The sequence below is a fragment of the Lasioglossum baleicum genome, chromosome 1 (assembly GCF_051020765.1).
Source record: "Lasioglossum baleicum chromosome 1, iyLasBale1, whole genome shotgun sequence".
NCBI classification, from domain to species: Eukaryota; Metazoa; Arthropoda; class Insecta; order Hymenoptera; family Halictidae; genus Lasioglossum; species Lasioglossum baleicum.
The window spans coordinates 899,578-914,604 of record NC_134929.1 but is presented as its reverse complement, the minus strand read 5'-3'; the positions used below and the strand labels follow the sequence as shown (position 1 = coordinate 914,604).

General features: G+C 38.8%; 1 protein-coding gene across 16 annotated transcripts in view; it reads right to left on the bottom strand.

Moving 5' to 3' along the window:
- Positions 1 to 15,027, bottom strand: part of LOC143210125 (uncharacterized) — a 957,580-nt gene that overhangs the window by 405,875 nt on the left and 536,678 nt on the right. For all 16 annotated transcript variants that reach the window (XR_013009198.1, XM_076426766.1, XM_076426793.1 and 13 more), the window contains one exon: positions 6,550 to 6,802. Coding sequence is in view for 15 of the 16 variants with exons in the window: in XM_076426766.1 (XP_076282881.1) it covers positions 6,550 to 6,751 (202 nt within the window). In the remaining variant the exon portion in view is untranslated. The remainder of the gene's footprint in view (positions 1 to 6,549; positions 6,803 to 15,027) is intronic.

Sequence of the window (15,027 nt, the reverse complement as noted above, 5' to 3'; positions counted from 1 at the left end):
ATGACTCAATAGTCTTTTTATATACACGACTTCTTTTGACACTTGTGCGAGGGCAACATATTCCGCTTCCATTGTTGACAATGCGGTCGTATGTTGTTTCTGCAACTTCCAGCTGATTGCTCCTCCGGCCAGTGTCAGTACACTCCCAGAATATGATCGTCGATCTTCTGTATCTCCGCCCCAATCCGAATCTGAATAGGCGTTTAGTTTGGACCCCGTTTTCTCATATATTATACCATGATCCATTGTTCCTTTAAGGTATCGTAAAACCCTTTTCGCTAATGCCCAGTGACCTTCACCTGGATCGGAACAAAATCTGCTTAATACGTTTGCAGCGTATATTATATCCGGTCTCGTTGCGTTTGCCAGGTAGACCAAACTACCTACGAGCTCTCTATATGGACAATTTTTCATTTGCTGTCTTTCCTCTTCATTCTTCGGTCCTAATTCTTTCGTGACTTTTGTGTTAGATTCGATCGGTGTGGATACCGTTTTCGCTAGAGTCATATTAAATTTTTCCAATATTTCTTGCACATATTTTTGTTGAGACAATTTGATACTGCCTGTTTTTCCCTCTCTTTCGACACGTATCCCCAAAACGTCGGTAATTTGTCCCAGGTCTTGAATTTCGAATTCTGACTGCAACTTTTGTTTCACGATATTTAATTCGTTTATATCCTTTGAGGCTATCACCATATCGTCCACATATACAGTCATTATGACTCGTTCTTCGTGCTTGCCGAACGTGTACAAACATGGGTCAGCGTCGTTTCTGTACCCTCCTTGCTGTGTCACGTACTCGTCTAGCCGTCTGTACCATTCGCGCCCTGATTGTTTTAAACCGTATATCGGTTTATGCAATCTACAGACTTTTTCGCTATTTTCTTCGTTGAACAATGCTGGTTGCTCCATGTAAATTTCGTCGTACAGATTTCCTTGCACATATGCCGATATTACATCCATGTGATGTACATGCATTTCTTCTTCAACCGCTACCGCGAGAATCGTTCGTATGATTTCGTTGCGTGAAACAGGAGCAAATATCTCTTCATAGTCGATTCCCGCCTTTTGGGTATGACCTCTTGCAACTAAACGTGCTTTATATTTTTCTATTTCTCCTTTTCCGTTTCTTTTTATTTTAAAAACCCATCTGTTGGATAATACTTTTTTATTTTCTGGTCGGGGGACCAACGACCACGTTCCATTTCTTCGTAATGCTTCCATTTCTCTTTCCATTGCTTCCAGTCATAATTTTGTATCGTTACGTCCGAATACTTCGTCTATAGATGTTGGTTCGTTTGGAATTTCCCTGTCGCCATTTGTTTCGTCTTCGATGGTGTTACTTTGGATTGCGTAAATTTTTCTCGGTCGTCCCACGCTTCCTGTTCGAAGAATTCTTGGTCTGCCGCGACCACGTTTATTTTCATTGTTCTCTTTTTGATGTATTTTGCTTTTTTTCGTGTCTTCATCTTTTTGGTTTTCGTTCTCTTCCTTTTCGTTTTTGTTTACTTCCTCGGTTTCATCTTCTTCTGGATGGAAATCTGGAAAGTAAGCCTTTACATTTTCGCAGTCGAAATTTTCGAAAAATTTAACGTCTCTCGCTTTAATAACTTTCCTCGTGTTTCGGAGCCATAGACGATAGGCTTTTGATTCCTGCGAATAACCAACGAGAACATATTCTTGACCTTTCGGATCAAGTTTCTTTAGACCTGTGGTTTTATTCAACGCAATTGCTCTACTCCCTATAGTTCGCAGAAAACCTATATAAGGTTTTTTTTAAACCACGCTTCGTACGGAGTTTTGTTTTCTAGCGATTTTGTTGGGCATCTATTTCGTATGAACGCAGCTGTGTTGATTGCCTCCGCCCACAATGACTTTGGCAAATTTGCTTGAAGCATGATACATCACGCCATCTCTACTAACGTTCGATTTGCGCGCTCAGCAACGCCGTTTTGCTGAGGCGTATACGCGACGGTAAGTTGCCTAGCAATGCCCTCGTCTTCCAAGAATCTAGAAAAATCTGCTGAAATGTATTCTTTCGCATTATCCGTTCTTAATTTTTTTAATACGCACCCGGTTTCTTTTTCTACGCGCTTTTTGAAATTTTTAAATGCTGTTAGTACGTCCGATCGTTGACGCAATATTACTACTTCGGTATAGCGCGAATAGTCGTCGATGAACGTTACAAAATATTTCGCGCCGCCGAGGGATTCTGTGTCCATCGGACCGCAAATGTCCGAGTGAATGAGGCCGAGTGTCTCTTTTTCGCGACTTTCAGAACTTTTGTATGGCAATTGTTTGATTTTCGCTTTCGCACACACTATACATTCGTCATACACACTTTTACACTTTAAATTCATACCCGCTACCATATTGTTCGTATAGAGTTTTTTTAAGTCATTGAAATTTAGGTGACCTAATCGTTCGTGCCACCTTCCGCCGTTTTCACTGTTGTTTACATTCGTTTGAAAAGCACGATTTTCTACAACGTCTATTATGTACAAGTCGCCTCTTTTCTCCGCTATCATCGCTGTAGACCCGTTTCTGCGTTTAACTATTGCACGGTTATTGTCAAAAATCACTTTAAAACCGTTTTTAGTGATTTGCGCGACTGATATTAAATTATATCTGAGTTCCGGAACAAATATCGCGTTCATTAGTTTTATCCTATTTGTATTTTGTTCACTTAGTTTTACATTCAATTCGATTTCACCGACGCCATGTGATTTTATGCCTTGATCGGAGGCTGTGAATACGTTCGATTGTTCAGTTTCATTTATTATGCGGAACTTTCGTTTTTCATTCGTCATATGACATGTAGCTGCACTATCTAAACACCATACGTTGGATCGTTTTAATTCTACTTTACACGCTACAGCTGTCATCGCGTCGTTTGATTTCTCATTTTCGCGTCTTTTTCGTATGTAACAATCTTTTCCGCGATGCCCGATTTTTCCGCACTCATAACACTTTCCACTAAAACTTGCACTCGATTGCGGTCTTTGGGTAGTATTCTTGAAATTATTTGTTTTCGGTTTTGCATACTTCGCTGTCTTCGTATATAGTGCTTCGCTGCTGACGTCTCTTCTCTTTTCTTTGTCCGGTCTGCCATCTCTTTCCTTTTGTCGCGCTTCTTCCTCGATCAACTTTGTTTTGAGGTTATTCACATTTGGAATTTCGTCGCGTGACTCGATTGCCACTGTAAAATTCTCGTATTCTTCCGGCAATGATCCCAGCATCATAATTGATAGCAAATCTTCCGGAATATTTATGCCAGCCTCTGCCAATTGCTCGGCTTTTGATGTGAATTCGTTTAAATAAGCGGCCATCGTTGTCTCAGAATCTTTTTTCATTCTAAACAATTGTTTGTATAGTGTTGCTTTTCGAACCGGTCCTTTCGATTCGTATATTCTCTCTAATTCTCTCCACGCCGCGTGCGATGTTTCGGCCCTCTTTATGTGGTTTAGTTGACCACGTGTCATACTTAGCATTATCATTGCTAATGCCTTCTGATCTTTCTTGTTCCATGCGGCTTGGTTTTCTGCCGTTTTGGCTTCGGTGCCGTTTGCATATGACCATAGCTCATTACAGATGAGTACGCTTCTCATCTGGAGCTTCCATGACTCGTAATTTTCATCGTTTAATTTATCGATGTTTTGTGCGCCGTGTAGTGCTGCCATTTTTCCTTTATCGAAGACCACGTTTTTCTTTTTAGGTTATACCGCGTGAATTTTTCCCGTTCTTCGTTTATGCGCAACCTGGGCCCATAACCTGTCAGAATGTTAAAGCCGTTGTGGAATAAATGAATTCACGCACTTTTAGCACACACTATATGAATTGTATTTCGATAAATGTTTAATAAACTATGTCGTACATTGCCGCGACCGCGTGCGCGAGACTCGCATGGAACACACACCTAGAACAGTAGAACGCCGGCAGGTGTCGCTGCCTCGATCAATCATACATCGATGTATTTCCTAACACAAAGACCTTGATTTCTCAAAGGTTTTGTGGATACAGAATCCATTTATCGACAATCAAGAAGACGAATTTGAGCTGACAACCATCGAAAAGGAAAAATTGATAGAATTATCATGCGACAGCTCACTGAAACAAAAGTTTCAAAATGAAACCATAATTCAATTTTGGGTGAATCTTGCAAAGCGATGCATATGCTTCTACCGTTTGTAACGTCTTATTTATTGCGAAACGAGCTTTTCGGCACTGGCTGTAATGAAAACCAAATATCGAACCAGGGTAATAGTCGAAAAAGAGTTACGAGTGGTACTCTTCACATTGCGTCCAAGATTTGATAAACTTTGTGCCAATAAACAACAACGCTCGCATTAATTCTGTTAATTGTAGTTTTCAGTATTTTTCTGTAATAAAGTTATTATTATACAAAACGTGTCTATACTATTATATCGATTAAAAGATAGGCAGGCGCGGAAAAATTTTTTTTTTAGGAAGGCAGTAGAATAAAGGTTGGAAACCGCTGCCTTAAAATTTATTGTCGTGGTCACTATTCTTAACAACATTTCGCTAGGTTTAGGAACCTTTTTTTACTCTTATTTAAAGGGAAATGTGATTCAGAATGGTGACCTTGACAACATATTTCAAGCTCATTGAATTGGAGGAGAACCCTTTTTCTACAAGTTTATCGACAATTTAGCTACTAAGGAATTTCAAGGAAGTTGAAATGACTATAAAAGTATAACGATGTTTTTTGTTGAGTTCATGGACCTAACTGAAATATTAAGATGACTAGTTGAATAATCAATGAACGAATATTATTATTTTTAAAAGATTATCAAAATATGAAGATTGAATTATTAAAAAATCCAATATAATAAAGTAGATTAATTTTTAATGCATTCTGCAATCAAGTAATTCGGAAATCAGTTAGGATAACGAAACAGATTGACTAAATATTTATTAGAAAGTAACACTGATAGAAACGATGTTATTGGATCGGATTCGTTCACTTTCAGCTCATTGTTTCTACGAGAACTTCGCCAATTTGTATAATTAAATTTTTATCACATTATTTTGCAAGGCTTAGATTTTGAAAACGAACTCGACTGAATCTAAGGGAAGAGTTTTATTTCAATATTTGTAATATAGTTGGTAAAGGTTCCGCAACGCCTATCAGTTTTTCTACGAAGAATAATATGGTTCCAAAAGGATCAGTTTCCAGCAGTGCGCGAAGGCGTTCATCATTGACGAGAATAAATGGTCTTCCTCAGAATTTATCCTTTAAATTCGCCTCTCAAGAATAGAAGTTTTCAAGCTGCTTTTCTAACAATATTATCGTTCAAAACACATATGATACGAATTCGAAACAAAATATTGCCGCGGTCGACGCCTTTGTATAAAATTGTTGCTACAATTACATTTGTCCACCAATAAAAACAAAGTCTAGACAATTTTCAATTTTTTCTAGACGAATTTTAAGAAAGTTGAATAAAGTACAATCTTATTTGCAGTGGTAGTAGCCTTCGCAGATCTCAAAAAAAAGTAAAATTTGTACTAAACCCTGTCGAATTTTATATTCCACCCTTCTTTGGGAAATTTGAGAAGCCATAAATGCATAAATATCCGCAGTCTATTAGTCACTATTAACTGATATCAATTGAATCAGACCTGGGCAAATTTTCATATCGTGTTTCTCAACTCAACACTGTTATTTGAAAATAAAAGTAATATCGATTTATTTGAGATAATTGCAATTTTAGTTAAACTTCATCTTAGGGACTCAGAAATTTTTAACTTTTCTAAAATAATCCTATAGATTTTGACGAGAAAATACCGTAAATTCAAGTTTTAATGTTAGGAATTTACTGGTACAAAAGTTATAGGTGTTTAAAGTTGAGCGATTTTCAATCTTCTCCTCTCTTGCGTCCTCGCGAAGACTGTCCATTCTTTCCATTTGTCTCGTCCTTTCCGAGTGTTTGAAAATTCGGCGAACACGCGTGCTATTGAATAGGAATCGTCTGACGCGTCTGTTCATAACCGACTCATTCTACTTCTTACTAACGCTAGTACGTGAACCTGACGGACTTTTTAAAGTCAATTTTCTCGGAAACGACGCGTCAAATGGAAAAAATGTTTTCTATATTTTTGACTTATTTTCTCATGTCGAATCATCCCATAAAAATGTTTACGAAACTTTAATGTTGCTTTTTAACCTATATAAGTTCCTGTAAAATATTAATCCTATGAGACTTTTGTTCGTCGCGACAAAGACTATAGCGAGTAATAAAAAACAATTTCGACCTTGAAAAAAGGGTCAAGGTTAATTCTGCGGTCCATATTTTTTAACAAATCTTCACCTATTTAGAGGTGCAGAATCTAATATAACTCTATATTGTAAACAACTTTCCTTACAAGTTCTTTTCTAAGCTTAATAAAAAAATACTCTGAGTACATATTTTGCATTGTCAACTAAGTCCAAAGGAACAAATGCTAACAAAGGTGTTGACAAAATGGATAAACTGACATTTGGGACGTTAACAATGCATTATTGCGGTAGCGTAGTGGATAGCTTACCGACGAAATTAGCTCCTTGAAGGAATAGTATAGTGGCCCAAAGGACCATGCCGCCAAAATGGCGGGCCAAAGATGGACCGCGTATCGTTCCACACACGTGCTTGTTGCCACTTCTGGTTTCTCCGTGAGATGTGCGCTGTGGTGACTCGTGTGCGACTTGGATGTAATCCGTGCATGCACCTTTCTTAATGTTGGGGCTCATCTAGCCTCCTTTACTGTTATGCATTCTTTTCCTTTCATTACGCCATAACCACTGTAACAAAAAACAAAAACATCGATGATAACGTTGGATACACACTAGGGTGGACCTTATTTTTCGACTTTCGAATTTTTTTCGGGACACCCCCTAGAATTGTGACACTTTACGCAAAAATAATGTGTGCAAAATTTGAAATCGATCGGATAATGGGAAGTGCTGCCGCATCGACTTTGAAAATTTTTTAATTTTGTAACTCGACTTTCTCCACTGTAGTATATCATTAGTATATATTTTTATACAGGGTGAGTCACCAAACGTTACCACCTCAAATATCTTTGTTGTTTCTAAAGATACGTAAAGTATGGTAAGGACAAAGTTGAATGGTACAATGGGGCTGACACGATGCAAAAAAAAATTTTGTTTTTATGTCATTTTTTCAGAGATATGAAGGTGACCTTCATTTTTTTAAATGGAATGAGGTATTTTTTAATACATCAATCGATGCAGCTGGACATTCGTTATAATGAAGTACTAACCTATGTATGTCGAAAAGTTATTAGTTCAGGAGATATTTCAATTTAAATAACTCTAAAATACCATTACTGTCGTACTACGACGTCAGTGTTTACTTACTTATGTAACGTCTTATCACGACAGTAATGGTGTTTTAGAGTTATTTAAATTGAAATATCTCCTGAACTAATAACTTTTCGACATACATAGGTTAGTACTTTATTATAACGAATGTCCAGCTGCATCGATTGATGTATTAAAAAATACCTCATTCCATTTAAAAAAATGAAGGTCACCTTCATATCTCTGAAAAAATGACATAAAAACAAAATTTTTTTTTTGCATCGTGTCAGCCCCATTGTACCATTCAACTTTGTCCTTACCATATTTTACGTATCTTTAGGAACAACAAAGATATTTGAGGTGGTAACGTTTGGTGACTCACCCTGTATATCGTTGAATTTGTGTCTTTTTACGCACTATAATAATGTAGAAACAAAATGTAGCATTAATTTAAATACAAAATTCGTGACCTTGAAATCTTAAAAATTGACTTTCCAAAAAAAATTCTTTTTTTGCATTATATTTAATTTAATAAACAATACAACTTTTGTCTAACAAATTTTTTTATATTTTTATAAATATACATTATACATATAATACACTACATTATACATAAAATAATTTATTTATCTCGTAATGACTTTTTTGATACATCTGGATATTGTTTCCTATTTTCGGAAATAATTTATAAAATATAATGTTTCTCTCCTCTTCATTTTTTGATAATAACTGATTATAGTCTTGAATAAGCTTAATACCGCGCTCAGCAGTGTCATTAACAACTTTTAAGTTTTGTACAATGTTTAGTCCAAATTTGAAATCCTCGTCATCTTCCCATGAATCGGGGTTTTTTTTAAAATTCTATAGGAATTGAAAATCTTTCAAAAAATCGTAGTGTTTTGTGGGAAATAAAATGTTCAATTCCTTTACCAGCATAGTTTTTTAAGTCTTCACGAGTTATTTCATATTTCTTACATGATTCGTCGGTTTTAATGTTAACAGATTCGTCGACTTCAGTGGTAAGTGCCTCCAGCATTCGTAAATTTGTATTCTTCTCCACGGTTTTGTATACACACAATATTGTATACCGTTCTACTGACAAAAAAATAAGTTCTATGGCATTAAAAAAATTTTGTAACCATTTATGGTATTTATCAACAGAAGTGGTAGCCTTAGCATTTTTTGATAAAAACGTGGAGAAGAATTGTAAATCCTACTTCTCCTGCAATTCCCTCCGAACGCTCGGGGAGAGATAATTTCTTTGGTGGTGTTACGAGCCAGGGCTGCGAGCAACAGGAGTAGCCAGCGAAGGGTTGTTACCCTGTGAATGTGGTCTCAATTTGTTAGCTAAGCTATGCGGATGAACCCAATGCGAAATGTGGGAGCCGTTAGGATTATAGTGTATTCGGTGCGGTGTTTAGTAAATAACGAGACAGGTAATCTGTATTGTAACGGTGCTCGCTGCCTTGCGACTTCGTGGTTACGTTGCTCGAGGACACGGTGATCGTGGACACAGTGTTTCTGGATGCGGTGCGCGGTGCTCCCGGATACGATGCTCGCGGACACGGTGCTTCTGGACGCGGTGATCCGAGCTCGAGGATACGGTGCTTCTGGTCGCGGTGCGCGGTGCTCGCGGACACAGTGTCCGTGTCTAAGGTGTTTACGGATACGGTGCTGCTGGACGCGGTGCGCGATGCTCGAGGATACAGTGCCCGTGGATACGGTGTAGCCGGACGCGGTCGTAATTATCGCGACGACGAACTCGGTGGTGTTACCTGGACCTGTAGGATACTGATGACGGGAGGTCGGTAAACGGAAGGAGTTCTATAACGTGGCTATCGCCGTGATCGCCCTACCTAGGCCGGGTTTTAGCGGATCATCGATGTCGGTGACGCACCGGCCATCAAGTTTCCTCCGGATAGTTCTTCGGTGAATTCGAAAAGGTGACGCACCTAGTCTTCCTCAATCGACCTCGTAGACGGCTCGTCTCACGAGGGTGTAGGTGACGCACCATACATTTAGAACTTCCAAGGTAGTTCTTCGGTAAAGTCGAAAGGTGACGCACCACTTCTTATTCAGCCGATTTCGTAGACGACTCGTCTCACGAAATTGCCGGTGACGCACCGGAACGCTTCCTCGGTGGAACACGGTTCGCACCGACGGGAATCAGGATCCCGACGACGCGCCGAGGGGTTCGCACGGCAAACGGGCTCGTAGTCGGAGTCGGGAAAAGATCGAAGATCAGTGTACCGGAATTATACTCACAGAGCAGGATTTCTGGTAAGATGTTGTCCTAGATATCTCTAGGCGGACTCAGGTGATTTTGATGTGATCGTGGCGGCTTTTATAGGAGTTGCTTGGTGGTAAGTAGGGATTGCAATACCGGACTAAAAATACAATACCGGTATTCGGTATTTTTTTAAACGTTGTACCGCTATACCGGTATTAATATCGGTATTAGGAATTTTCATGAAGGTACAAAAACATAGTTGTTTAATAGAAAAAAACATTAACTAATTTATTGACTTCATACTTTTGAAATGTGATTGTAAAAAACATAATGCATCTATTGAACTGTCATTAAGCCTTGAACGTATTTTTCTGCACAAATTACATGCAGTTGAAAATGCTCTTTCCGCATCCACGCTGATTGGTGGTACTGTTAATAATGAGCGATATACTTTCTCTAAATATTTGCCTCGATGTCCTTCATCTTCTAACAACTCGGTCTCTCGTCTGACGGTTTTGGATAAATCTATTCTTTGCTAATTGTAATTTCTTCTCGGGAAACAATTCTTTTTCGATATTAACATCAACATCATCTTCAACGAATTTTTCTTGATAGGTTTGTGTTTGGTTTTCATAAATGTTTTTGTGGAAATTGACGACGAACTTAATTAAATTTGACCTCGTTAGCTTCTTTTCTTCCTTTCCGTTTTCTTTTTTAAAGCCGTTATAATTATGTAAATACCTTAAAATATTTTCTAGTTCACTATGCCCTTCCTGTATACGAATTTTCAATGCTCTGTATAATTCCTCGGACAGTGGCGTGTCCTGATCTTTAAGTGATTGCAACATATTATAAAATTTATTGCTGCATTCGCTGTTAAGAAGTTGGAATCCTTCCGACATAATGCTTCCACAGCCAGGTTTATTGGAAGCAGAGCTGATACAGTTTTTGATATTAAATCGAATTCACTATCGGAAAAATTAATTTGTAAATTTGAGTCAATTAATGCTTTCTGAATTGGATTTTTTAATTTCAAAAATCGTTCCATCATTAATAACAAACTATTCTAGCGTGTTTTAGAATCTAATATTAGCATAAGTTCTTTTTTTATTTCAGTAAGTATATATCTTTTTGTAAAACGGCATTTTTAGTAGGGGAACGTTTAAATATTTTAACAACTTTTCGAATTTTCTTAATTATAGGAAGTAAGTTAATATTTCGTCCTCGTTACTATTATCTTCGTCATATTCAAATGAGGTACTTTCAACAATTGTATTATTTATTATTTTCTTCAGTGTCACTCTCTTCGAAATCAGAATCAGAAGTTTCTAAATCCAGATTTCAGCGGCGAACGTATTTCAAATAAGAGTAGATGCCCCAAAAAAATATTTATTATTTATAGCTGAGTTCCGTTTCCGGTTACATGGAGAAAGCGTGCGACAGTGAGAGTAGAAGATAAAAAGGTGTTAATAGAGAGTGAAATTGAAGAAAAGGTGGAGTGAGCGAGTTCGGTAGGTGGAGGAAAAAAAGACGACCAGCTGGAAGCAAAAAGGGAAGTACCCAAGGTGAAAGGAGTCCTGAGAAAAGGACTAAGAGAAGAAAGTGAGGCTAGGAGCAGAATAGAAAGAGGAGCAGAGGAAACAGAAGCTGAGTAGAGAGCGCCATCGTGTAGGAAAAGAAGGTAGCGAAGAGAGAGAAGAAAGGAAGGCAGGCAAAGAAGGTAGAAAGTAGATAAGAAAGCGAAATGAACAAAAGGAAAGAGAAGAACAGGATAAAGAAGTGCCAAGAAAGTTAATGAAGATAAGAGAGAAGGAAAGGACAAGAAGTAACAGTTTATCGAAAGTGGAAGGCTTGGGAAAGTGGCTAGATAAGAATAGACAAGAGAGAGAGAGAGAGACGAAAAGGAAGAAAAGGAAAAAGATCCGTTCAGAAAAAGTAGAAAGACAGGAAGATCGCCGGAAAAAGAGAAGGGCGAAGGCAGACAAGAAAGGATAGAGGCACAAAGAAACATCAAAGAGACAATAAGGGAGAAGATAAAAGAGGCATTAAAAGGAACGGTAACTCTGATGAATGAAATGATAGAAAGATGTAAGGAGATGAAGGGAATGAAGAGAGAGATGAAAGAAATGAAAGAAGATTGGGAGAAAGGAAGGGAGAGTGACAGAAAAGCGTGGCGAGAGTTAGAAGAGAGAGTAAAAAAGATAGAGCTGGAAGGGAAAATAGAGGACGAAATAGATAAAAGGATAGAAGAGTTAGAAAAGAAGGGAACAAGGTGAAAGAGGAAACGGAGAAATGGAAAGAAAGGTGAAAGAGTGTTCCGTCGCACAGGAATAGAATTCGTAGGTTTCCTTCGGACAGGATTTATGATGCGAACGTGCCTAAATATCCTCCTCGAGGATTAAACAAACTAGGGTCATTCGGCGACCAGTCAAGGCATCTGTTTAACGTTCAGTTTTTATACACCCTCGAAATTACAACGTGTCATAAATTTAGTCCCGCCGAAGGACCGTCCGCGACCGTTACGCAGGGTGTCGAATTACCTGGAACCGTTGCGTCGTCGACCGAGTAAGATCTCGCCCCACTCCTTCTTCCGAGGGCCTCATTCACAGAGCCACGGGAAGGAGGTCCTAGAAGTCAAAGTGTGTACTAATTGGGAAATGCAACTTTCTGCAGGAACCAATCAGTGCATCTTATTTCATATTCGAGAACCCAACGAGCATCGCGCTAGGACTGGAAGACGAAGTCGCTCAGTTGAGTTTTACGCTCTAACGCCGTGACATTCTCCAGTCCTCGGGTAGACAAGTACAACGCACGAGCCGTTGTCTTGTCAATCGTTCATTACATGTGCAAAGTTAGCATCACGGTAGTTCGTCGTTCAGTGATCAGGACACCCGACAAACCGGGATCGCGTCGGTCGAAATCCCTCGCGAACCGGATCGAATCAGTCGAGATCCCTCGCGTGCGTTCGATCACAAACGCAAATCCTCATATCATCATCTACGCGCGTATAAGGCAGGACCTGCTAGATCAGCCTTACTGACGAGTCCACTAGCAGGTTCGGGACGAAACGCTTCCATTAACGTATTCATGCGATATCAAGTCAAGCGAATCAATTATTGTCTTTTGCGATCATTCTATCATTTGAACTAGCTGCCCAAGATTAACTTGGCGGGCAGAGATCCGGAACAGTCGCGAACCCACAGTTCCGCGACAAAACAAAGAGGTAGAGATGAAGTGGGAGAGAAAAGAAAGAGAGATAAGGAGAAGGAACGTAATAGTAAAGGGATTGGAGATGAAAGATGGAGGAGATGGGCAAGAAGACGTAAAAAGTTGTTAGAAGTGATAGGAGAAAAGTTCGAAATAGAAGAAGTAAAGAAAGGACGCAGAAAAGGAGTAGGAAAGGGAGAATGGGCAGTGGTAAAAATGGCGACAATAGAACAGAAAAGAAGAGTAATGATAGAAAAGAAGAAATTAGCAGGGAGACAAGAAAGGACAGAGGATGACCTCACGTGGGAAGAAAGAAATGGAGAAAGAGAGGGGAACATAGTAAAAATAGGATATATGAAGATATGGATAGAAGGAAAGATGTGGAAATGGGATGAAAGGGAGAAAATACTTAAAGACGGAGAGGGAAACGAATGGGGTGAGAAAGAGAAGGTGAAGGAGAAATAATGGGAAAAGAGAAAGAAGAGATAAAAATAGCAGAAGAGAAGAAGGAAAAAGGAGGAGAACGAGAAAAAATTAAAATTGGTTTTTGGAACATAGCAGGAATGATAGGAAAAGATGAAGGATTCTGGAAGGATCTAGAACGTTGGGACGTAATGGTGCTAGTGGAGACGTGGGTAGAAGAAAAGGGTTGGGAAAAGGTGGAAAGAAGATTACCACAAGGATACATATGGAAAAAGCAATGGGCAGTTAGGGATAGTATAATGGGGAGAGCGAAGGGGAGAATGTTGATAGGAATGAGAAAAGAAATTATGAGTGAAAAGAAGGGTTGGGAAAAATAAAAAGAAACAGAAGGAATAATAGAGGGAAGAATAATGATAGAAGATGAAGAATGGAAAATATTAGGGGGTGTATGTAAACAAAGATATTGATCAAAAAATGAAAGCATTGAAGGAATGGTGGGATATGGGAAGAGAAGAAAAAATAATAGTAGGAGGTGACTTCAATGCGAGAACAGGAGAAGAAGGAGGAGAAATAAGACAGGAAGAAGAGGAAAGGGAAGGCAGTCGAGGGACAAGAAAATAAATGGGGAAGGGAGGAAGCTAATAAGAACACTAGGAGAGATGGGATTGGAAATAATGAACGGAGGGACAAAAGGTGATGAAAGAGGAGAGTTCACATATATACGACAGAGGGGAAGAACAGTAATAGATTACGTGATAGGAGACGAAAGAACGAGGGAAGGAATAGAAAGTATGGTGGTAGAAGAAAGGGTAGAATCAGACCATCTGCCGATAGTGGTGACAATGAAGAAAGGATGGAAGGCAGAAAAAAGAGAGGAAAGAAAGAAGAAAAAGAAGAGCGGGCAAAAAGTAGATTGGGGGGGAGAGATAAAAGAAAAATTTAGAAGACGAACAGAGGAAATAGAAATAACAGGAGAAAGATTAGGAGAAATATAGAAAAGAAGATGAAGAAAATAATAGAAGACATAAGGAACGATAAAAACCAGAAAGAGAGGAAAAGGAGTGGATGGTGGGATAAAGACAGCAGGGAGGAAAAGTAGGATCTAAGAAAGATGTTAAGAAGATGGAAAGAAGGGAAAGAAGAGGGAGAGGAATATAGAAGAATGAAGAACAAATACAAAAAGTTATGTGAGGAGAAAAAAGAGCAGGGAAGAGAGAGGATATTACTTGAAGCAGGGAAAGCGAATGCAGAAGGAAAAGTATGGGATTTCCTAAGAAAAATAGGAGGGGGAAAAGGAAAAGGAGGAGTAACGAAGAGATGGGAATGGAAGAGATCAAAAGAGTAATAAGAAAAATGAAAATGGGGAAAGCAGCAGGGGAGGATGAGTTAGGAAATGAGGTATGGAAATATGGAGGAGAGAATGTAAGGAACGAGGTATGGAAAATATGTAATAGAGTATGGAAAGGAGAAGGATGGCCAGAAGAGTGGAAAACAGGTGTAGTAGTGCCTATAAAAAAGAAGGGAGATGGAAAAACAGTGGAATGTTATAGAGGAGTGACGCTACTAAACACCTTGTATAAAATATATACCATAATACTAGAGGAGAGGTTGGAAAGAGAGGTGAAAGAAAAGAATATGATACCGGAGAATCAGACGGGGTTCAGAAAAGAGAAAGGGACAATACAAAACATATATGTACAGAATTATATGAAGGCAGCGTTTGATAGCGTCAACAGAAGAAACCTGTGGAAAGCTCTAAAGGAAAGAGGGGTGAGCGAAGAAATTAGAGAAAGAATAGAAGAGGTATACAGAGAGACAACGCAATGGCGGGTAGGAAGAGGAG